At 42.2% G+C, this 23,721-nt stretch overlaps 3 protein-coding genes across 7 annotated transcripts; all 3 read left to right on the top strand.

The window, feature by feature from the left end:
* Positions 1 to 111: 111 nt before the first annotated feature.
* On the top strand, positions 112 to 12,731 carry rnf14 (ring finger protein 14). 3 transcript variants are annotated; one of them, XR_003932232.1, is made up of 11 exons: positions 112 to 212; positions 951 to 1,109; positions 1,270 to 1,400; positions 1,553 to 1,742; positions 1,919 to 2,307; positions 3,275 to 3,503; positions 3,766 to 3,938; positions 4,070 to 4,200; positions 4,288 to 4,443; positions 10,717 to 10,727; positions 12,725 to 12,731. XR_003932232.1 is itself a non-coding variant. In XM_030100419.1 (9 exons), exons 2-9 carry the CDS (start codon positions 959 to 961, stop codon positions 4,343 to 4,345), a joined length of 1,452 nt encoding a protein of 483 aa, XP_029956279.1. In that variant the 5' UTR covers positions 112 to 212; positions 951 to 958; the 3' UTR covers positions 4,346 to 6,038. The 3 variants fall into 3 exon arrangements, 2 of the variants coding, with proteins under 2 accessions (XP_029956279.1, XP_029956280.1); XM_030100419.1 differs by lacking the exons at positions 10,717 to 10,727; positions 12,725 to 12,731 and having other exon boundaries at positions 4,288 to 6,038; XM_030100420.1 differs by lacking the exons at positions 112 to 212; positions 10,717 to 10,727; positions 12,725 to 12,731 and adding an exon at positions 377 to 669 and having other exon boundaries at positions 4,288 to 6,038.
* Positions 7,606 to 10,900, top strand: endou2 (endonuclease, polyU-specific 2). Its single transcript, XM_030101333.1, has 6 exons — positions 7,606 to 7,707; positions 7,970 to 8,075; positions 8,825 to 8,946; positions 9,615 to 9,727; positions 9,828 to 9,981; positions 10,649 to 10,900. Exons 1-6 carry the CDS (start codon positions 7,606 to 7,608, stop codon positions 10,898 to 10,900), a joined length of 849 nt encoding a protein of 282 aa, XP_029957193.1.
* On the top strand, positions 11,326 to 18,003 carry ndfip1l (Nedd4 family interacting protein 1, like). Of its 3 annotated transcripts, none has more exons than XM_030100422.1 (8): positions 11,326 to 11,511; positions 13,003 to 13,090; positions 13,599 to 13,729; positions 14,556 to 14,615; positions 15,093 to 15,180; positions 15,368 to 15,492; positions 15,772 to 15,838; positions 17,746 to 18,003. In XM_030100422.1, exons 1-8 carry the CDS (start codon positions 11,482 to 11,484, stop codon positions 17,847 to 17,849), a joined length of 693 nt encoding a protein of 230 aa, XP_029956282.1. In that variant the 5' UTR covers positions 11,326 to 11,481; the 3' UTR covers positions 17,850 to 18,003. The 3 variants fall into 3 exon arrangements, with proteins under 3 accessions (XP_029956282.1, XP_029956281.1, XP_029956283.1); XM_030100421.1 differs by having other exon boundaries at positions 14,553 to 14,615; XM_030100423.1 differs by lacking the exon at positions 14,556 to 14,615.
* Positions 18,004 to 23,721: the final 5,718 nt, after the last annotated feature.

Here is a 23,721-nt window from a genome sequence, read left to right as displayed (position 1 = left end):
TGAATTACGTCAAACTGAGTTCATCCAGCAGGGGGCAGTAAGTGTGACTAACCGGAGGCCAAGCGGCATCGAGGCTGTAGAAGAAGCCACTATCCGGAAGCTGTAATGCAGCGAGGAGTCTGCAGGTAGCGCTATCACACAAAATCACTCAGTGACTGCCCATGGCGTGAGCCGGTCAGAGGGCAGCAGTTTGTAGCACCTGGTCTGTCAAGGTAGATAATTTCTCTTATTCTGTGTATCTAGTAGCTTGTTGGAGATGTTTCGGTGGCGGAAATGAAGTGTTGTGTGATCGCACACAAGTTACACGATAGAGCTGGGCAGAGCTCCGGTGTTTGGGATTAAGTGGTTTCCATGTTGGCTGGTGACTAACTTCCTTTAGCCTCCGTCGTTGCTATTAGTAACAACATATGTTAAAGTAAGACTCACAAAAGCTCTGTTACCTATAAACTCATTGTAAATATGGTTTGACGGAAGTCATCAGTTTTCTTTAGACTGTTTATTATCTACTGTTACAAACAGCCACCGCGTAAGCTAAAGCAAGTAGGTCATCAGTTAGCAGTGAAACCACCTAATCCGAAACACTGGTTGCCGCTACAGTTTTCATGTTTACATCAGCTAGCTGTCACTTAATGACACAGCCAGTTGAATAACACGTAGTAAGAGCTTCAGGCCTTCAATAGACAACAGCAACACTCTGTGTCTCAGTCTGCTGCTGAAAGGAATCGCCACCAGCTTGCTTAGTTTTGAACTTTTGCGTCCTAGCTTGCTGTGTTAGCTCACGTTAGCTGGGGTTAAAAGTAAGCACATGCGAACTTTGACTTGAATTCATTGCTTTGCTGCTTACGTAGGATTACAAATGTGACTCATGATGAGTTTCAGAGCTCTCCGAAGAGCTGCTTAGCCGCGCTACATCGCTATGTAGGATCATGAATTAACTTTGGTTATTACAGGAATGTAAATGTCGGAGGATAGGGAAGCACAAGAGGACGAGCTACTTGCTCTAGCAAGTATCTACGATGAGGATGAGTTCAACCGGGCGGAATCGGCTCAGGGGGGAGAGATCCGCCTCTGCTTGGAACTCCCTCCAGATTTCAAAGTGGCTGTCAAAGGTATGACTGTCAGGAAACCTGAAGAAACTCTCGGCATCTCGTGTATTTGTCACACTGAAGACACTTGGTACCTTATAACGTAATGACACGTGTTTAAAAAGTGGCTTCATTCAAGTTAAGATCGTGATAATAATCCTGTATTCTCTTGTTTTCTCTGCAGGAGATAAAATAACTGAATATGATGTGAGCTACTTACCTCCCTTAATGCTCAACTTTGAGATTCCTGCAGATTATCCATCAACATCTCCACCAGCCTTCACTATCAGCTCTAAATGGCTTTCAAGAGCACAAGTAAGATCCCTCATAGCTAAAAAAAAAAAATAATGCATTCAGAAACCTGGCTGGCATATGTCAGCAAAGTGTAGAATGCTTTGGATAATATTTGATGTTTTGTATTGAGTTGAACTCTCCGTTCTTTGACCGATACTGTTCCCCCTCCTCAGATGAGTGCTCTGTGTGGACGCTTGGATGAGCTCTGGGAGGAAAACCAGGGCTCTGTGATTCTTTTCACATGGATTCAGTTCCTCAAAGAGGAAGTTGTGGACTTCTTGGCAATTAAGTCCCCTCTGGAAATCATCAGGGGAGGCAATAAGGCGGGTTGTGAGCGAAGGAAAGCCGACGCTGCAGCCACAGGTACAACACATTTTATTCATTAGATAATAGTTCTTTGAGTATGGGCGCTTCTGCTTCAGTTGTGAAACTTCCTAAATATTTCTACCTGTTTTTGGGAGAAGCACTGTGATATGATGTTGAACCTTCAATTAAACTCCAATCAGTGTAAATTTATCAAAGCATGTTTTGCTGTTCAGCTCCAGCAGAATGTGACAGTAATTCTGAAAAAGACGAGGAGAAGAAAAGCGATTTGACGATAGAGCAACTGGAGAAGCCATTTTCATCCTCGTCATGTCAGCTGGACCCGCGGACCGTCCTCCTGGTTGACCCGCGTGCCGACCTCCTACCTCAGCTCCTGGACTTCGACGAGGCGCAGCGGCAGAAGGTTTTTGACGGCAAGGTGTTCAGCTGTGCAATCTGCTTCGTGGAGAAGCTGGGTGCCGACTGCCTCTGCTTTAAGGAGTGCCAACACGTCTACTGCAGAGGCTGCATGACTGAATACTTCCAGATCCAAATCCGAGACGGCAATGTTCAGTGCCTTAATTGTCCTGAGCCCAAATGTACCTCTGTGGCAACTCCACTGCAGGTGAGGAGTTAGAGATGTGTCTGTGTGTGCACTGTACGATGTTGGTCCAACTTACCAAAGAAAGTTCCCCTGCTGCCTTGAAAATGCAAGTTACCCAACTTGAAGATTACCTTTGTTTCAACTGAGAAAATTAATTTCAACAAGTTGATTTTACTACAATACTCTAGTTTTCTTAACATTGGTTTTTAAGTTGTGCGTTGATTTAACCTATTGTTTCAATGTGACACTGGGAGTTAAAAAACTAAAACTTGAATTAAATAAACTTCTACTCAAATTCATCTACATTCTAATTGGTGTTAACTTGAGTGGATTAGTGTTTCTACTAAAAGTAATCAATATGAAATTCAGAAAATTTACTTGTAATTCATTTTCTGAATTACTTTTTCTGTTAAGAGTCACCAGAGCCGATCCCAGCTACACAGGCGAGAGCGGGTTCTGCCCTGCACCAGTCAAACACAAGGCCCATCCCAGCCGGGTTTCCGGTGCATCTCATACAGACAGACAGCCGAACACACCTCGAGGCAATTTACTTAACATGCATGTTATTGCACCATGGAAGGAAGCCGAAGTGCCCAGAAGGAACACACACAGGGAGAACATGCAAACTCCACACAGAAAGGCCCTGGGTCTTATTTGAACCCAGGACCTTTTCGCTGTGAGGCAAGCGCGTCAATCATTGAACCGCTGCAGTCACAGGATGTGGACCAGCAGGAAGCATGAGAAATCAGACAGGAGGCTAAATACACTGGGAAGGGGGCGGGGCCAAGACACGATAGGTTAATAGGAAGATTGAGAGCGCGCTAATGACCGTACCACATTCAGTGAGGTGGCTTTGCGCCGTATCCTCTTCCAGGCTGTTAGTCTGTGATACGGCTATAGGTAGGAGTTGATTTGACTAGATGGAGCTGCAGTGTTTTACAGTGTGTGTTTGTTTCTGTCACCTAAAATTTCTCGTTGCGGATTTTAGGTGAAAGAGCTGGTGGATGAGGAGCTCTTTGCCCGGTATGACCGCCTGCTGCTTCAGTCCACCTTGGACCTAATGGCTGACGTGGTTTATTGTCCGCGTCAGTTTTGTGGCACGCCGGTGATGGTGGAGCCAGACACAACCATGGGCATTTGTTCGGCCTGCCAGTACGCCTTTTGCACTCTGTGCAAACTGGGCTATCACGGCGTCTCCCACTGTAAACTCAATACAGGTAACATCACTGATGCAATGACAGGACTCTAAAGCCAACTTCATAAAAAAATGATCAGAAACACATTTTATCATTTTTTTTTTTTTTAAAATTATCTTTCAACTTGTCAACAGAAAAATCTTAAATAATAAAATGTACTAATAGAGAATGTGTTGGTATATTTTACACTGAAAAATTTCTGAAATGGTCCAAATTTGATTTCTGTTTTTCATCATTTATTATATTATTCATCCCGTCCCTGTTTTCTGTCCTGTGCCTTCAGACGAGTTGCGTAACCTGAGAGATGAGTACCTGTCAGCTACCCCTGCAGCTCAGAAGTTCATGGAACAGCGTTTTGGGAAGAGAGTGATCCAGAAGGCAGTGGAGGAATCCTTTAGCAGAGAATGGCTCAGTGAAAATTGCAAGTCCTGCCCTCGCTGTGGAACCAACATCCAGGTTGGTTTCTCTTTTCAAAAAACTAGAAAAATGATCTAACTCTTCATAAGAAACCCTGCTGTGTCGCTTTGTGTGCTGTAATTGCTGTTTTGTAATATTAAACTGATAATATTCCCTCTGCTCGTTTGTAGAAGGACGACGGCTGTAACAAGATGACCTGCACTTCTTGTAAGCAGTACTTCTGTTGGCTGTGCCTGACCCTGGTCAGCAAGGTCAACCCCTACAGCCACTTCAACGACCCCAAGTCGCCCTGCTTCAACCAGTGAGTATTTTACTTTCCGTTCTCGAAGCGCTCGCTCGCCTCTTTCCGCACGTCGATCGAATCGCTGTGTCCCCCTGTCTGCTGCAGACTCTTCCAGGGCGTAGATGTTGATGAAGATGCCTTCTGGAGTGACGAGGACGACTGACAGTGCAGTGCCTCTCTCTTATACGCGCCATGTGAATGCACTTTATCTCACTTAACCAAGACTTCATCTACGACCTTCACTACGCCCACAACCCGACAGTTGTCTATCTCTGTTTATGTTGAAATATGCTCGAGCATCATAGAGATGAAAATATTTACTGACTTGTCTTGTTTTTTTTTTCATTTTCTTTTGAAGATATGATGCATGTTTTGTCTGAAAAGGGATTGGTGGTATTCACAAATAAGCCACCAGAAGGTTGTTCTGTTAACGGTGAATATACTATCAGTTTCCTTGGCCCAAACTCCTATTTAGGTGAATTTATTGTCATCGCACAGTAAAGTAGCTCTGAAATTTTTCTTTATATCATATTAGATTGGCTATACAGAGCTTACTTTATTTTATTTTATTTAATTGATTCAAAATTAGTTAAAAGATTCTTATGATTAAACAAAGAATTGTTTTGGATGCAGGATCCTCACACCGGAGAGAAACCCGGTGAGCTGCAGATCATTCACCTTCAGGCTGCTTGAGGACGCTTTTCACACAACACACACAGAATGACTTTTTTTTTTTTGGTGTGTCTGTTAATTGGAGTTTGATAGGATTATTTGATGTGGCTGAGGTGAAACTGATCTGTTCAGTTGTGGGAAATGGTTTAGCCGGAGTGCGTTTTTCTGCTCAGAATGTCATGAATGAAGGCATGATGGGAGATTTTGACCACCTTTTCTTCTCGAGGTGTGTGCACCTGCTGGAGAGACAAGTTATTCAGGGAATAAATCCACTGTTGGTGAAAAACATTTGGAAATAAGGCTCAAAATTTAATCTGCCTTCATTCATTACAATTCAGTTTTAAGTGTTGCCAAATATGAGTGTCAAAATGAGATCATAGTCTTGTCTGGAGTCCAGAAGTCTTCAATGTGTGTTTTTTTTTTTTTTTTTTAATTGAAAAGAGATAAGTTGTATTTCAAAATGAACATTAAATGTGTTCTTTCATTGATAATGATTTTAGCAGGAATAGTGCTGGCTCAGGTTTGGCAAAAGAAGATCTTTTGTTCAGTCATGACTCACTTTTCCCCATCGTGGCACCCTGTTGGTCTCGTTCTGCATCATGCACACGGAATAAAACATGAACGCCTGAAATGTCCGTTGCAGTTATTTGATGTGAGCTTGGAAAATTCACTTTAATGTGAGTGAAATGATCGTAATTCACATGTATAGGTATTTCTCAGAAAAAAACATTCTTCCTTCATTAGGATGTTAAAACAATGTTGTTCATAGCTAAAAATTATTGGGGTTTTATTAAGTTGTGTCAGTTGCATGTGAGCTACACAATGAAAATGATGAATACACTGCCCAATAAGTACTTCTTTAATACCTTTACATAGTGTCCTGATGTCTTAAATAAAGTAAATAACACTTTTTACAGGGATCTACTTTAAAGTAATCAAATTTGACAAGTTGACAATACATATTTTGTAATAACTGTTATCTCAATTTCAATAATAATGAAGGAAATGCTGAAACAACAGTAAAAGGAAAAAAAAAATAACCATGAGGCCAGCAACAAGAAGCTGTATTTGTTTGGTTTTATCCAGAGATGTCACTTTTTTTGTCTCACATTTTTCCAGACTTACAGTCAAGAGATTATCTTTCCAAAGAAAATATTAAAATGTGTCACCACATCACCAATGGAGACTGAGTATTTTCTGTTTTGTTGGACACTTTTGTTGGGCGTGGAGGTTAAACTTTAACTCTCAGCACTTAGCTTCTTGTTACCTGAAATCTGACCCATATTTACCCTGTAATCCAGAGGTTATGCCATGACAGAGAGGGGAAACAATGAAACACTAAAGAAACAAAGAGCTCACGTTTCAGCCCGAGACTGAAAAGAGACGACAACATGAGGGTAATCCCTTTGGCCAGAGTTGCTGACAGGGGATAACCCTTTAAAATGGCCCCTCTCTCCTGTCCCGTCCTGTCCCATCCCCGGCCTCGTGCTCTCTGTTCGCCCCCCAGCTTCTGCCTGCCTTTCTCCGCGCTCACCGGCCGGACTGTTACTATGCCTGTAAAAACACCTGCACTCAGAAACACCTGCAGCACCTGACCAGCGCCGAGAAACGCCACTGACCCTCCGACCCTTCGCCGCTCTCTCTTCATCCCACCGTTCAGGCCGGAGCACGCTCGGAAAGAAGGTCAGTGGATTTATTTGTGGTGCCTGATGGGAAAAGTCGAGTCGGGCTCGGGGTGAGGATGCTGAAGGTTATTTCGGTGTAAATCTGTGATCGGCGGAAAGTCGTGGTTTTGATGAGGACAGGATTGGTGTTGACGGGGGAGCTCTACCTGCTGGGGGTCACTCGTCTAACCGTTCAGTACTGACGACTGTAACGGGTTCAGTCTCCTCACGACAGCCGGTTAAAGGACAGTTTCATTAATTTCTTGCTTGAAGATTTTTAATACTGACATTCAAGTTGTCACATACATTCCTTCATGTTTGTGGACAACGATCTACAGCTTTTCACAGAATCATCTGTGAAATGTCAATAAATGAATGAATGTATGAATAAATAAATGAATATGTTGTGTATGTGAGACAATATGTACTTTCCTGATTAAAAGTGAAATACAAATGAATAAAAGCTGACACATAACTAAATACATCCATTTATTTTCATTTTTAAAAAATCCTACCAACCATAATATTTTGAAAGGAATGATAACATAATTACAGAAATCTAAATATCTAATGGTTTATTAATCTAATTTTCTGAAATATTGAGTCCTGTTCTTGTGAAAGATACATTTTGTTCATGATAATTGAACCGAGTAAACTGAACACTAATGAGTTTATAAGTGTTTCACGATATTCAGATCATATCCTTGGTTTGTAATCAGAGACTGCTTCATTTCAAACAAGGGCAACATGTTAACTGAACAATTTCCTTTTCTCTGATCATAATCCTGAAACACTGCCAGTTGAAAATGACTAAAGTCCTCTGTTTTAGAATGAACCTTTAAGCATAATGAAGTAATGAAGTGATTTTAAATGTGTGTAACACTATTTTCTAAAAGTATCTGCTGATTTTCTGCCTCGTAAACACAGTCTTTCATTATTAATCTGAATTGTTGAACAATGAGGCTCATTTTCAAACAACCAAAGCGTGGCAGAAGAATTGATGAACTGTTTACCTCCCTTCAGAAACTCTCCATCCAAACACTGAGGATCTATTGCCGGAGCAGAACCCCAACCGAGCAGTCCCATCATGATTGAAAGTGACAGAGAGCTGTCGGCCATGGTGCAGGAGCTGTGGGACAATGACGTCAACAGACTCAAACCGGGAAAAGACTACAGGATCTCTCTGCAGGTGCACCACAAACACACACCTGAACCCAGAGCCGCTCCTCTTCGTCATCAGCCTATGAGGCTGATGACTGGAGTCACTGTGTCTGAGCTTTGGAGCTGATATTTATCCTTGTAGTGCATAAGTTCAGGAGCCAACTTCAAGTCAAGTTTGCCACTTGTGATCTCAATGTCTGTGGTTTATTTTACACTGTAGCACAATATGTCAAACATTTAAGAAATTAACCAATATACAGAGATTTTGAAGGCTTTTCTCTCTGATGCAGGGTAAAGCTGGAGACAGCATGGCCATCAACGACAACAACGATGGAGCAGGATATCCTCTCTTCACGTTTGTTGATGAAAACATCTTCAAAAAGGAGACTTTTTTAGGTAAGGAGGGCTCATTGTCACAAAATAGTTTCTCTGCCTGAGCTGCAAAGCCATTATAAAGGTTTAGTGGCTTTGTTGTTGTAGGACGCTGCAGCTGACAGCTGGATTCTTCAAGATGTTCAAGGAGTCTGTTTGTGCCTCTTATAAAACTGCACCGTCAGGAATAGAAGAGTTGACGTGATCTCTTCACGCACTCTCTGGCACAGTTTGCCTGTTTGATTCTGTGCTTGTCGCTTCCCTTTCAAAGCAGAGCCTCGCCATCTCCTCGTAATCCCCTTATGATGAGCAGTGGCACGTTGTGTAACCACAGAGCATGCAGAGTTCAGCCGGGTGGATGCAGGAAGATGCTCCTCTCCAGACACTGGCCTTCTCATTTCGGCCCTCCTCTGCATGATGACCCCTTGAAACACGCTTTCTGTTTTTTCTCTGTGGTGTTCCTGTCGCCTTATATTGTGCTCCATGTAAGAGCAAACAGCAGAGTGCCCAGGGAGCCAAGTTATGTAATAGAGTGCATGATATTTACTCAAGGTTCACTTTCAGGGCGCTGTGTCGTTGAAAAAAGAAAACGCAGGATTCCTATAACCTTGCTATTTTGGATAATATGAAGACTCTGTTTCAATATTCAGTTGTCACTGGCTAAAATGTACTGTAATATTCTCCACATATCAGGAGTTGAATATGCTTCAACATTACATAATGTTGTGCCATGCAGGAAAATCTCTTTTAGATGTCTGTGTTTGCCCCCGCAGCCTTTATCTCCCTGCTGGATAACTACGAGAGTGACGCTGGTGAGCCAGAAATCGTGACTCCCGAAGAGGTGGCAGAGAACCACAAGTTCCTGGACTCCATCATCCAGACTCCCACCATGAAGGTACCTGAGGAGGCGGCAGGAAAAAACAAAAAGCTGTGCCCTTTGACTCATCATCACCACTTAAACCACTGCTGTCCATCACAGCTCTGCTTGTTTCGGGAGCATTTCTTCTCCAACACATTTTATAACTGTCTATTCATTTTCTTCTTACTCAAATGAATAATTTAGTGTCAGGAACGAGACTAATCAAAATGATAAGATAAGCTTTAGTAAAACTGCAGACTAAATAAAAACATACCAAAGCGGTGTCATAATATGAAGACTGTTAGAAAGTCCAGCATTAAACAGATTACTATTTGGTGTGAGACAAACTATATGGGGAGTGAAAGGGAGTGTATGTAGGTCAGTCTCAGTGCTTGGTGATAACACCAGTTTGCAATGTAAACATGAATCCAGATAAAATAATCATTTTAATTTAGCCAGGTCAACATCATCTACCGCATATTTCACAGACAAATTCGACCTCATTGATTTTAATAAGTGCAGCTGACCTACCATGGATGTCATCCAAAATAGGGAATGAAACATAATTTTGACCACACGATGGCGCTGGATAAAAAGTCAACTGAGAACTTAGACGTGGCAAAATCCTTGATCTGCATGTGTAAATCAGGATGTGTGAGATCCACAGTGTGAATGTCTAATGCAAATATATGATGTGTGTTTAGATAGCCCATAAATATCTGGTGGAGAAGCACCTTTCCCCTGCCGACAAGACAGCTTTCAAGGAGCAGCTGTACAGGATCTGGTTTGAACTTTACGCCAGAAGAGGATCCAGCAGGTGACTTTCAACATTTTGTCAAAAAAGCTGGAGTCACATTACAGCCCATTAACAAAGGTATTGAATGGGTTATCATGATTTGTTTATCACCACCCTCAAGGCCAGACTCTTCAGGATTTGAACACGTATTTGTTGGAGAGACCAGAGGAGGCCGGACTGTCATTGGCTTCCACAACTGGATCCAGCTGTACTTACAAGAGAAGCTGGGACACATCGATTACAAAGGCTACAGCGTCAATGCCAATTCACCGCAGGTACACTGTCCACTGTGATTCAACCAAGACCAAGCAAAGTGGTACAAGGATGCATTATCACCATCAATGTGAAATGTATGCAGTGGGAATACACATCCATTTATTTTTTGTGCCACTTTATCTGATTTAAAGTTGCAACAGGAGTGGAGTTGATCCCTCTTTGTCATGAGTATAAGGTCGGTACACTATCACAGAACAAGCACATAGCAACAGAGATTCAAATTTACACCAAATTTTAAGTTTCACCATTATCTCTTGGCTTCAAGCTCATTTCTCTGAGGAGACAACATATATAACATATTTGTATCAGTCTGGAGAACAGACTGATCATCTTTCTTGCCTCTCTTATTTGATTCCATCTGCTCTCCATATCAACGCTCAGCCTTCACAGCCTCACTCACACCTTTCTCTTGCACAGCCATGTAAAAAGTGACATCTCGCTGTGACTAAGTTCACTCTTGTTCATCATCTCTCTGCCCTCTACGCTTTTGGCTTAAGCAAATACGACACGTGACTCAGAACTACTTATGTTGAAATCTTATTTTAGGTTTAGCTGGAGGCCTGTGGACTCTTAATCTGTTCAAATTCATGTGCGGTTTTCTTTATTATTGAAAAATAATTAATTCTATCTTGATGTTTTTTTTCTTCCTATTCTTGCATACCGCAGCCTGATGAGAACAAGCACATCCTGGCTCTACAGTTCAGCTGGAAGAACGGTATAAAGCCCAAGGGTAGCATCTTCATCGGTGTCAGTCCAGAGTTTGAGTTCGCCCTCTACACCCTCTGTTTCCTCACTTCGCCCAACGAGCGTGTCAAGGTCCAGTTCAGTTTTTATGACGTGGAGATTGTTTGCCACCACTACAACCAAAAGCACATAGGCACCACCTACCCTGTGCTCCTTAAGTACCAGAAACCTTAGAGAAATCATAAGAAGCTGGACAACACTTGAGCTCGCAAACAAAGTGTCACGGGTATTGTTGATGTCTTTTTACTTTAGATAAAGATACAATAAAACCTTTCAAGACCCAGATCAGTGTTTGCATTCATTTGTGTGTTTTAGAGTGTATGTGAATGATTGAAATGCAGAGCTTATATCAAAGGAACGCAAGATGACTGAAGCTTCATGTACTTCGTCTGAAGATTACATGTATGAACTGTAAGTAACTTACAGTAAGTTTAAATGTATTTTAAAACATTGTGATGATGCCACTAGCTTTCTTTTCTCAGTTTAAAAAATACAGTCTGTGTAGGTTTTATTTTGAAATCCCAACCGGAAGCGTTTTGTTGGCCCTGCCCGCTGACGCCTCGCACTTTATTTTGAAATACCAACCGGAAGCGTGGCGTCTTTGCTGACAGCAGGGACTTCACGCGGAGAGGAGTAGCTTTCCATTGTGGCGAGCATTGAGTTTACAGTTTTACTGTTATATAATTCGGTCCGCGCTCGGTGTCTTGGCGGCGTGTTCCTCCTCGGGTGTCGATAACCAGCCGTCAGAAGCCGGAATGGCCGAGCCGAGCGCCAGATATCAGCAGGTAGGAGGAAACTCCTCGTTAACGTGTCTGAAATGCTCGTCGTCTGTTGACGTTTCACCGCTGTCTTAAGTAGCTTCAGGTCTTTCCGTTTCAAGACCGACAAACCTGACTTAGACAGACGCGTTTCTGTAATAATGACAATAAAATTATTTGATTGAGGTAAGGCGTGAGTTCATACAGCCAACTAGCTAATGTGTCTCTAGCGTAGCCTTAATAATAACATGTTAGCTGAAGTTAGCTTTAGCGCTAATAATTTCCAAACCCGACTGCTTCCTCTTTCCTGTCGCCTGCGATCTGCAATTGTTTTATGACAATTGTATTCGTGGTCAGTTCGCAGTCAAACGACCATGTGTGCGTCCTTATATTTTGTGTTTCAGTAGCAGTTGAAGTGCAGCAGTGGGTGTGTTCACTAGCTGGATGATGGCAGGCTAAATAAATCCCCTCTGCTGACCCGCTTAGCTGGATGTTATTAGGACAGACAGTTCTTGTTGGAAGTCTAACCCTAAACCCGAGCAGTTATTGCACAGACTGGTCTCCTGGAAAAACCACGAAGCTTGTGAAAGGACGAAACGTTCTGTTTTCTGCAGCTGCTGGGACAATAAGTGCGTGCAGTGAATAACAACAGGATGCAATGTTTGGTGCTTCTTTATTCACTGTGCGCCATACAGAGTGTTATAGATGGGAAGTAATATATTTTGCCAACAACTCAACATGAGATTAGCATCTGATGACTGCCTCATATGTCAACAATGTGAAGACAAGGCCACGAACCTCATAGCTGCAACAGTAGTCTGTTTGTATCTGGGAAATGTATCTAGAATAGACTACACTTCACTGTTCCAGAAACAGCAAGAAGACTTGTTTTGAAAAATTGATGTAAACAAAGCTTCGTGGTTTGACTGCTTGATAGCTTTAGAATGTGTGGTCTTTATTGAGGGAAAAATGATATCAAGTTTACGTTGTTTATCACCATTTTGAGATATGATTTTTGGGCTATATCGCCTAGCCTTGGTGTTAGGAGCTTCTTCTTCAGCTGCTTTCCTCTCAGGGATTCCAGATGATGTCCACAGGGGTCTTTTTTTTTTTTAAGACACAGCTAGGTTTCTTTTGCTGTAGGTCAGTGTAAATGTCTCAAATAGGTAGGTAGTAATGGTGTGTTTATGTATCATGTGATTTGCTTCCATCCATCCTTTCCTGTTGGAAAACCACATAGTGCATCAGTTTATTATTATCATCATCCAATGTGGCATCCAAGCTGTTGGATCAGGTCAGAACAAGGCTGTTCTACGTCTATGTTCCAGCTTTATCTGGTTATAATGTAAAAGGGTGTCCTTGAAAGACTGGATGGGAGCAGATGTTGTTGTATAAGTCACATAGTAACCTTCCTCACTCACAGAGACGACTTGTGTGATGTGCAAAGACATTTAATTCAACTTAAAGATCAGGGTGTGTATTCATATAACCATGAGGTGATTTATATCCATCCCACAGCTCCCCAATGAGGAAGATCCAGAAGAGAGTCCACAGATGGCCGCTGATGCTCCCCCACCATACAGCAGCATCGCAGCGGACAATTCTGGTAAAACTGTGACTCATCCGCCTCTTTCTTTGGTGCTGGAGTCGTCAGCTGTGATGGCACTTTGGGGAATCCTTTTTTGGTTTTTTTGTATATTGTGAGGCTTGTAGAAATGTTGCCGCGTTCTGATTATTTCAGAAAGTGAATGACGGCCAGTTGTATGAGTCAGACCTCAGTTGTTTAAATGGTTTGATTAACACAGTATAAATGTTTAGAGCTTGGAAGAATGTGTTCATAGGTTAGATCTTATAATTGTTTTCTCTTCTGTAATCACTGAGAAAACATACCAGACAAAACATGGAGACTTTACCTTTCGACTCACTGAGGACTTCACAGGTTCTGTGAATATTTGACAGTTGTTCCCAGGAGTATTTTGTCTTGTTTCTCTACTGCGAATGTCGAAGTTGTGCTCGGCCTCATCATCTGTTATTCAGTTTCATGTGACACCTTGTGTCAGTGGAATCTCTCAATCTGTGTCTGACACTGTTTTGTTTTTTTTTCCCCCTTTTAGCTTATTTTGACTACAAGGAAGATGGGGTTTTCCCGAAGCCTCCATCATACAATGTAGCAACAACGCTGCCTTCATATGACGAAGCAGAGCGAACCAAGGCTGAGAGCACCGTTCCCCTGGTTACCGGAAGAGTGAGCGTCTCACTTTTTCTTAGCCTGTGGTCACATTCACTGCACCATGTCTTGTACTGGCACACTTTGCAGCACCTGCTCAGATAGCTGCTGAGTTATTTGCAGGTCAGGAAGTGTTTTTTACTAATGTGTTAGTGGTCTCTCTATATCACTAACGGTAAACAACCTCTCCATGCTTCACACTGTGCACTGCACCTGGGTTTATTTCTTCCAAATACTCATCTCTTCTATCTCACATCTGTTCAGCAGTGTGATTGCCATTGTGCTGCATTTAATGATGATGATTGTTTAACAGGCATTTTAAGGACAATTAGAAAAAGCTGAAGATAATATGTCAGTTTTCTCTTTAAAATTTATTCTCAATATTTTAACTTTATATTACTATTTAGACTTTAAAAACAGCACAAAACAACTCCCCACCCTGCATATTTTCTTTAATTTGATCCAGTAATAGAAATGGGATGTAATTGGAAGTGTCTGAACACTTAAAGACGTGTTTGCTCAGGGAATCCTTTGTTTTCACCTGGGTGGGGCTGTCGCCTCATTTCCAAAAGACTGCGTACTTCTCAGAGAGCCAGTTCACACGAGAGCAAACAATCCGTGTTTAATAACATCAGGCATCAGCAGGAATTGAAATATCGTTGGCATCGCGAACCTTCAGTGGGGAAAAAATATCCAGGAAAAAAAACAAACAAAAAAACAAAAAAAAAACAAAAGACGGCTCCTGTCAGTCCTCTAGTGCACACTGTTGCATGTGCATGTGGGGCCACCCGGTTTGATTGCTGCTGTTGTGTTTCTCTGCCACACTTTGCCTCGCGCTCAGCAGCAGCCTCAGCACAGGGAACGCCTGGAGACTTTTGACGATGTAATTCGCAGTTCACTGGAGGTAAAGTGGAGGAGTGGGAGGGGAGTGTGTGACGGTCATAGTTTTGGCGTGTGAAAACACAAACGTGTTCACAGTGTGTATGTACTCAGTATCCCACCACCCTTCCTGTATGTGTGTGTGTTTAGACCGATAGCTCGTGTTTAGCTGAAAGCCGTACAGGATGTTGTGGTGCTGCAGATCTGACAGACAGCAGACTTTTGAGTAGAGTCACAGTGATGTAATTCAACAGGCTTGCTGTGTTGTGATGTTTCCATTCGTCTGTTGGTTTTTCGTATTTGCTAGCCCAGGCTTGAATACAACCCATTTAGCCACATCCTGGTACTTAGATATTAAGTAATGCATCAGTGTGAATTAGTGAAAATCATCTGAAGTGTTTGAATTGTGGCTGGAAAAAAGGTGTATGAGCTATGGGAAGCTCTGCTGCTGTCATCTGAATGTTTCGGGGAGTAAACTGTTTCCTTTTGATTTTTCTCTCAGGATGAAGACTTTGTGACCAGAGATGACTTTGAAGATGCCGATCAGCTGAGGATAGGAAATGATGGCATCTTCATGCTCACCTTCTTCAGTCAGTTACCTAAAACTTGTCTGTTTTTTTTTTTTGTTTTTGTTTTCATGTCTTTCGTAGCAGCTTGTCTCTTTTCTACCTAAATATTCTAGAAAGATACTTAAGCCTACTGAGCTTTAAATTTGAGAAAAAAAAAATCTCTAACCATGCCTCACGCTTCCCCTCTTTTCCCTCCACCTGTGTCCAGTGGCATTCCTGTTCAACTGGATTGGGTTTTTCCTGTCTTTCTGCCTGACCACCTCAGCGGCCGGCCGCTATGGAGCCATCTCTGGCTTTGGTCTGTCTCTCATCAAATGGATCCTCATAGTCCGGGTATGTGCCACAAGCAGAGATGACACAGCAACACACACACACACACAAAGTGCTTTTTAAGTACTCAAAAACAACCAGAAGTGCCAATTGCAGCTGTGGTATTTTAATGTGGCCTCTGTAGTGGTCCGTTTGTCCTGCTGAACCATTTCCTCATGAGCTTCTTTAGAGCTGTGCCATTTTCTTCATCGACCTCTAAATGTGCAGCGATCCTTTAAGTGAAACCAGCACGGACAGTACTTACTCTAACCAGTCATTTGTGTCGTTTTGTTGGGTTTCCAGTTCTCCACATACTTCCCTGGTTACTTTGATGGACAGTACTGGCTGTGGTGGGTGTTCCTGGTGTTGGGTAAGTCGCAGACCTCTGAATCCAAATGAGACGCAGTTTAGTCCAGATCGTGACGCAGTTAAGGCTGCCAGAGTTCAGTTGCATCAGTGTTGAAATTTGTCCTGTTACAGAATAGTTCAGCCTTTCAATTCAATTCAGCTTTATTTATACAGCGCCAAATGCAACACAGTTGTTTCTGGTCACTTTTCAGACCAGCGGTCTTAAGCTATTGCAGCTTCACTAAGAAAACAGTCCAGGACGGCCTGAACCAGCCCTAACTGTAAGCTTTACTAAATAGAAAGGTCTTAAGCCGAGCCTTGAAAGTATATGTCAGCCTTGCTAACTGAAACTGGGAGCTGGTTCCACATGACAGGAGCCTGACAGCTGAAAGCTCTGCTTCTCGTTCTGCTTTTACAGAACCTCAGAACCTTCAGCAGACCAGTACTCTGAGAACGAAGCGTTCTCCTGGAACAGTATGGGACTAATAGCTGTTTAAGATATGATGGGGCCTGGTTGTTCAGGGCTTTATAGGTTAAGAGAAGGATTTTAAATTCTATTCTAGATTGAACAGGAAGCCACTGTGCTCTTCTTTCGTCGTTTCCTTTTTCTTCTCTTATTGTGGAACTTTTTTCTCCTGCCAAAGTGACCAGAGTGAGCACTGTGATGACTTTTCACCAATGTGTTATTTGTACTTCAATAATTAAGTTCTTTGCGAAACACTTTCTGCCCTGGTACTGAAATGGGACCTATCTCAAACAGAGCTGCAGATCATGAAAATATTCTTTCCTAAACTGTCTTATTCCATACTTTTCTTACATGTTTTTTTTTTTTAAATCCTGCTGTCTAAGACAATTTGTTTTGTTAACTCTTATCATTACAGACTAACAGCAATACAGAGTGACACCAAGGTCTTTTAAAGAAAAGATTAAACAAGTTTTTTTTTTCTTTTTTCTTAAAACTGCTACCATGCTCACATATTCAACACCACTATGCTAAAACCACACATGTGTGCAGTACTATTTCTAGATCGAGGTGGTGAGACACCATTGCTGGTGTTACAGGAACTTCAGGTTTGAAAAAAAATACCAGAAAGTAAAGAGGACTGTGTCACTGTTAACAGGACCGGCTTATTTTGCGCTAGAGACAAGCGTGATGAACATTTAAATGATTGTTAAATCAAAATTCAAAGGAACTCCTGAATAATTGTAAATACATTATGACCACCTGATTCTAAAAATCAATTTTTTTTTTGCTGCTTCATACAGATGCAGTGTGTATTCTGACACAAACTGGCGTTAAAGTCTGCAATGATTTGAGCAGCTAAAGAAGGTTGTCTGCTGGATCAGACCACACACGGAGAAGAAAACATTTCAGTTTACACACAAAACCACATCAAGAAAAGTGTCCCTCCTCAACAAACCACTGAAAATGCTGTAATATCCATACCGGGCCTGTAGTGGCGCTGTGACGCAGCTGCACCAAAAACAGAGAAGAAGACAAAAACCATGCATTGAATCTCTGTACAGAGGACCTAGTAGTGTGTTATCAGTTTCTTCTTGTTGGTCACAGTGAAAGAGAAGGAGCAGAATGTTTTGTCGTACAAGAAAATAACATCGGCAGCACAAACATAACCCTGTAATCTGCCATTGTTGTTGATGATTGGCTGGATTACAGCATGTGACTTATGCGAGACATGGGACTGTGACAGTAACTGAAAGCTATGAGAGACACAGAGAGATGTGCAACTCCGGTCATAATGTTACGGTCGACTTGTTTACATTTGTGAGGCTTTCCAGAAGAGCTTCTCCTGTTTCTTTCACTCAATGATGTTTGCTTACATGTGTCAAGCTTTACATCGGACAGCATCTAAAGCACAATATTTACCAGATTTCTTCATCAGTGTCAATTTTTTTTTGTCTTCTCTTCAGGTTTTTTGCTTTTCCTTCGGGGATTCATCAACTATGCCAGAATCCGGAAGATGGCCGACACTTTCTCCACCCTGCCCCGCACTCGAGTCCTCTTCATTTACTGATTCCACAAAGCCACCACTTTCCTCCATGGTGTTTTCTTTCTTTTAATTTTTTTTTTTTTTTTTTTTAAATAGAGACATTATGTCTGGCGTTATCCAATCAGAAAGGGAGAGAAGGACAGTACAACATCTTTTCTCCCGTCTTGGTGTAAAAACAGTGATTGCTGAGAAATCTGTAAAAAACCTTCAGTTGTTAGTGGTGAACTGTCAAGTGCTATTTGCATTTCTGAAGTGTGTAAATGTTTAAATGAATGCCTTATTTTTACTACGTTACTGTGGGTAGCAGCAGCAGCATGCACCGTTCCCCTGGTTAGCCACAGGGGGGCAGTCTTGTATCATTTTCTTCACAAGTCTTCTGTGCGGTAAACTCATTTGCATAGAAATATTGGTTTCTCAGCCCTCTGGGCTGGTAATTTTGGGTTACTGGGTTAATTTAGAGAACTTGAGATGATACACGTCAACTCAGAATTCAGTGTGCTTTTAATCTCTTTGACCAGTGTTTTTTTTTTTCTTTTATTACTGTACACCAATCAGGGAATATGAGACTATAAAGGGAACATTATGAACAATATGTGTTGGGACTAAAAGGGTTGTGGAAGACTTGTTTTAAAGATTACAAACTATTTACCCCTAACCCCCCAAAAGTGTTTCTCCTCATGTGTTTGAGTTCTCCATATACTCACTTGTAATTAGGAATGTTGTTTCCCTATGTGCTACAGTATATTTGTATATCAGCAGAAAGGTGAAGGTGCAAAGGTGTTTGGAGTAGTCTTATGAGGACAGGTCAATAGTCGATCACTGGATTTAGACATGCAGTTCAACAACTTTTGGTGAAATAAATGATTCTAATGCTATTATCCAACAATTGTGGCATCCTGTCGTTGTCTTCAAACTATACTGTTGTGTCGGATATGATTAGGGACATGTGCTGTGTGAAGGCAGAAGTATGTTTTCTTAGTGGAATAATGAAATATTAAAATATTAGTTCACCAAGTTGGAGTGAAATGATTATTTGCTTCTAATGTTCAAGTGAAAATAATCCATAATCTAGGAGTTTTGAATTAGGTCAACTCAGAATTCAGGTGCTATGCTAACCCTTTTAACTGATTCTATAGTTTTATTTCTGTCAACAAATGTGTGATCAGGCCGTGTTTCTGCCTCCTCAGACAACTTTTCACTGAGAAGCTCATATTACTCACGTTTGACACGCTGGTGAATCTTATCTGAGATTGGACACTCTTATATTGTTGTGTGACATCAGATTCACAACAGAATTCCTGTGTGTGTGTGTGTGTGTGTGTGTGTGTGTGTATGTTTGGGAAGGATGGGGGGCACTGTAATGAGTGTCTGTGCAGAAAGCTCTCTTCCTCTGCCTTTTGGAACTTCTTCAACATTTCTAAATAAGAAACAATACAGGAATCATGGTTACAGGCCGTATCCTGTCGGTGGTGACGGGACAGGAGGGAAAGTCCTTCAGCTTGGAGTAACAAATTGTGACAAAGATGACGCAAAGCATGCTGATCAACTCTTCCTGTGATAAGATGGCTTTGTGTAGAGGTTTGCATGCTACTGACTGACTAGCATGATACAGTTAGCTTCATAAGTACACTCAGCTTCTGGTTTGAACTGACGGTGTAAAACCTGCACAACTCTTTAAATGGCCTTTTAACTTGTCTAGCTACGTCAGGTTTCCTTTCACCATGCAAAAACATGAATTTGGGGTAATTGCTGACTTGAAATCTTCTTTGAGTGTGTTTTATCTCCATTTGCCCTGTAACGGACAGGAAATCAGCTCAGGCTGCTCTCTGGCTTCATCCAGCCTCAAGTTAGATAAAGAGGAAGAGAAGGTGAATGGATAGATACAACTATCAATTTATATGCAGACTAGAAGACTGTTGTATATCCGAGTAATGGAGGGTGGAGTTGTCATTGCTGGATTCATTTGCATGCAAACATTTGAGGCTTGTCGGAGTGATTTTTAAATAGAATTAATTATGCGCCGTCTGTGGTTAAAAATAGAAAGTCTGTTATAGAATTAGCTCCACCCTGATTATTCTCAATGGAATTACATGAAAATCTGCCCCCCTTTTTTTTTTTAAATCTTTTGAGAGGAGCTTCAGAGAGTTTACCACTATGTCCTGTTGCTGACATGGAGCGTTCCTTTAGCTGTGCTAAATTTAACACGAGATGTGTATGTGTGTGTGAGTGTGTGTGTTTGAGAATTGAGTTGATTTACTGGGGGTTGCTAATTATACATGTCAGCAGTGTTTTTCCTTGCCGTCGAACAGGAAGCGAAGGTCACCCCACCTGGAAGACGTGTGGTACCGAGCGAGACGGTCTCCGGTTTCACTGGAAACTTTCAGTGTCACAGTGTCTCTCTCAGCCCCCCCCCCAACACACACACACACACACACACACACACACACACACACACACACACACACACCGTGACTGGAGGTGGGCCTGCAGTGGGACTCAGCTGACACCACCGTCTCCATTCAGTTCCCCTTCCACAACACTCATGAGGAAAATCACACTATTTTTGTGTCGTTTTAGAAGTCACTTAAAGTGTGATCTGGGATCAAATGATTGTAGATCTAATGACAGGAACTTTGTTTACAGCAGACGTTTTTAACAAATGCCCCTTCTTCTAGATTAAACTCTAAATTTGCCCCGTTGTTTACTTCGGAGTTGCTGCACCACTTTTGAGAATCGGATTTCCTGAAGTAATTTCTTCTTTTGCAGTGTGCACTTTGTTAAAATAGAACCAGCTGTTGCTCAGAAGTTGCAGATGTTCTGTGGCTCTGCGCTGAAGATGTGAACCCAAAGCTTTGGAAAATCAGTGCTGGAGTATTTTAAGAAACACACTTTTTTTTTTTTTTTTTTTTTTAGATTTAACCCAGGATGAAGAGCTTGTGCAGAAAGGGTAGGAAAAGGAGAGGTCACACATGAGAACTCTCAACTCTGATCAACAAGCTGCACTTATCTTTGGACAATATTTCATACTGTAAATCTTAAAGTACACAAAAAACAAACTTCCCTATCAGACATATCTTCTACAAATGGCGCTCCAGTCCACTTGAATCCCTCTGTAACGTCACTCCCCCGCTGCTCCGGCAGGGTCACTCGGTGCAGGTGTTCTTGTTATCCAGATGTCATTCATAAAATAACTCCATTGTGCCAAGACCTGTCTGTGTCTTGTCAGCTGCCCGCGATTTACAGAGGCGGAAGTATTTCTCCAAGTAATTGATGGGAATTATGTGTGCTAGCCAAGTGCCTGCACTGCTTGCATGTTTTAGCTATCAAAAGATAAGAGGACTCTCCATGATTTACAGAGAGCGTAGGAGTGAGCCGTCTTTCCAAAAAAGACATGCTTTGCTCTTCTGGCTTCTGTTAGGTGGACCTTTTGTGCAAATCCACAATTCATGCTTCTCCCTGTAAAAAGCCTGTTCTCTGACATGATGCAGAGGCAGGAGTTTTAGCCTATCAATGCATGTTGCGGTCGGATTTTGCACGTTTTCGTGTCATTAGCTCCACTTTGCAGAGCAACCATTCACTAATAAACTCTGTGTCCGGTCGGTTCTGCACAAGAACAATACAATTTCACAGCTTTAATTAGGGTTCAACATTTGGGACCATTTTCTGGCTGTGACCAGTTGCCAGGACAACAGCAGAGACTCCAGGAATTTACTGGCTGTAGCCAAGAAACTGATTGATCTATAGCCTGTTGTAAAATTGTGATTTGTTGTTTTCGCCCTTTGGTTTTTGTACAGATTACACAACTGAGATACAATGTGTTAATTAGTGAGCTTCAGGGGTGCTGGAGGATGGTCGTTCAGATAATGGGACAAAAGCCAAGCAAGGCCTTTTTTTTTTTTTTTGCTGCTCGCAGCCTTCAAACTGAAATAAAATCGACTACATGAGCATGAATGTAGCAAAGAACTTCTAATATTTGGGAAGTTATTTTTGCTGGATAATCGACCACTGAAAATCAACAGAAAAAAAAAGCACTTTAGAGGGATGAAATGATGAATGGATGTGGATGGATGTGATCAGATTTTGCATGTAAACCCCACTCCAAAGGAATGCAGACTCACTTTAAATCTCTCAAAGATTTGTGATCACTGCATTGTGATTGCTTGAAGATTAAAAAAATAATCCTTGCACATTCTCTTGCTTTTTAAGAGGATATGGCGAATACTGTAGGCATGGCCCAGTTAAACAGTTTCACCATATATATCAGGCGCGCTCATCCAGTGACATTCATTGTATTCTCCATCTATCTTCCATACTGCTTTATCCAATTCAAGGATATTGAAAGGCTGGAGCTGATCCCAGATCTCTGTGAGAGAAAGCGACGTACGCCGTGAGACAGTCAGTCACACCTGCAGGCAACTCGGAGCGAGCAGTTCAGTTGAATGCATGTGTTTGACTGGTGGGAGGACACCTGTGACCACATGTGGAGTCCCCCTTTTCGTCCCCCTTTTGACCTGCGATAGTCCCACCGAGAGGCCCCGGTCTTTCTAACAGAACATGTGAGACTCAGTCTTCATAAATAAAAACCGAGGCACCGTTTACATGTGAAAACGCAAAACTTCTGTTACGATTTGGGTCTGTTTACACATCAACAGTGCCTGGAGCCATTAAGAACGGCTCCCGAGGTGAGACTTTTTGACAAGGCCTTCCAGAGTGTCCTGGCTCCCGGTCCATGTTCTCCTGGGATTAGTTTTCAAATTTATCGTCTCTCCAGATGAACCATGCGAATATCTGTGTTCAGCATTCGCAATGTTTATTGTGCAGTGTTGTGTGTGCGCGTGTGTGTGTGTGGTTTAATTACAAACAAAAACAACTGCACCCACCACTGGCCTGGGATGCTAACTACACTGTTTTCAGCCATTCCGTGCCGTTTCCATGTAAACAGACACGGTTTATGCAGCACATGCTTGTAGTTGTTGTTAAAAATTGCAGAGGGTGCTGGTCAGTACGAGCTGAACTCTAGTCGTTCATCCTCCATGACCAGAGAAGAAGATGTGACCCCTGCCGCCAACAGGTTTGCACATCTCTGAATTAGATCACTTGGTGAGTGCACAAAAGTGCCTTTTGTAAGCTGTTTATCTGATTTATATCGAAGTTGATTTCAAGGAATTGACTTGAACGAGGAGGAGGAGGACACATGCACAAAATCCCAGGTTTCCCTTCCTTTTTTTTTTTTTTAAACTATCATTATTTATATAAGGTCATAATAACCTGTCAGAGAATTCCCATCGCGCAGCCTCCCGCTGTCAGTCGGAGTTTCAGATGGGAGGTTCCCAGGATGTGGGTTGCATCCAAATATCTTCTTTTTCTTAGTATGTGTGTGTGTGTGTGTGTGTGTGTGTGTGTGAGATTGGGGTAGGGGGAGGAGTGTTATCATTGAAGTGTGAGTCATCCTGACCCTCCCCTCCTCTTCCTGCACTTCATGTGGCATGCGTGTGTGTGTGTGTGTGTGTGTGTGTGTGTGTGTGTGTGTGTGTGTGTGTGTATATATATATATATATGTGTGTGTGTGTGTGTGTGTGAGGTACATTGATGTTGAACGGTTTATGCCTCCGTTGCGTTAAATCAGGCTGTGTGTGCATGCATGATGTGTTATTATTACACGTTACGTGTGTGTCATGGCGAGCGGCGTGCTCGTCCCTGCGTTCTGTGCACGGCGCGCCTGCATGTGCGCTTGGTAAAGCCGTGGTGAGTCATCCACAGGCCACCATTGCCTGTTACCATGGGTCGCACGCAGCAGGTACCCCACCTCTCTATGTATTTTCTTCTTCTTCTGTTTTTTTTTTTTTTAACCCACCCTTCTTCCTTTTTCTCCTCTTCTTCCTCCTCCCCCTCCTCC

The sequence above is a fragment of the Salarias fasciatus genome, chromosome 10 (genome assembly GCF_902148845.1).
Source record: "Salarias fasciatus chromosome 10, fSalaFa1.1, whole genome shotgun sequence".
Taxonomy (NCBI): domain Eukaryota; kingdom Metazoa; phylum Chordata; class Actinopteri; order Blenniiformes; family Blenniidae; genus Salarias; species Salarias fasciatus.
Note: the sequence above shows the minus strand (reverse complement) of the source record. Positions and strands in the feature narration are given on the sequence as shown.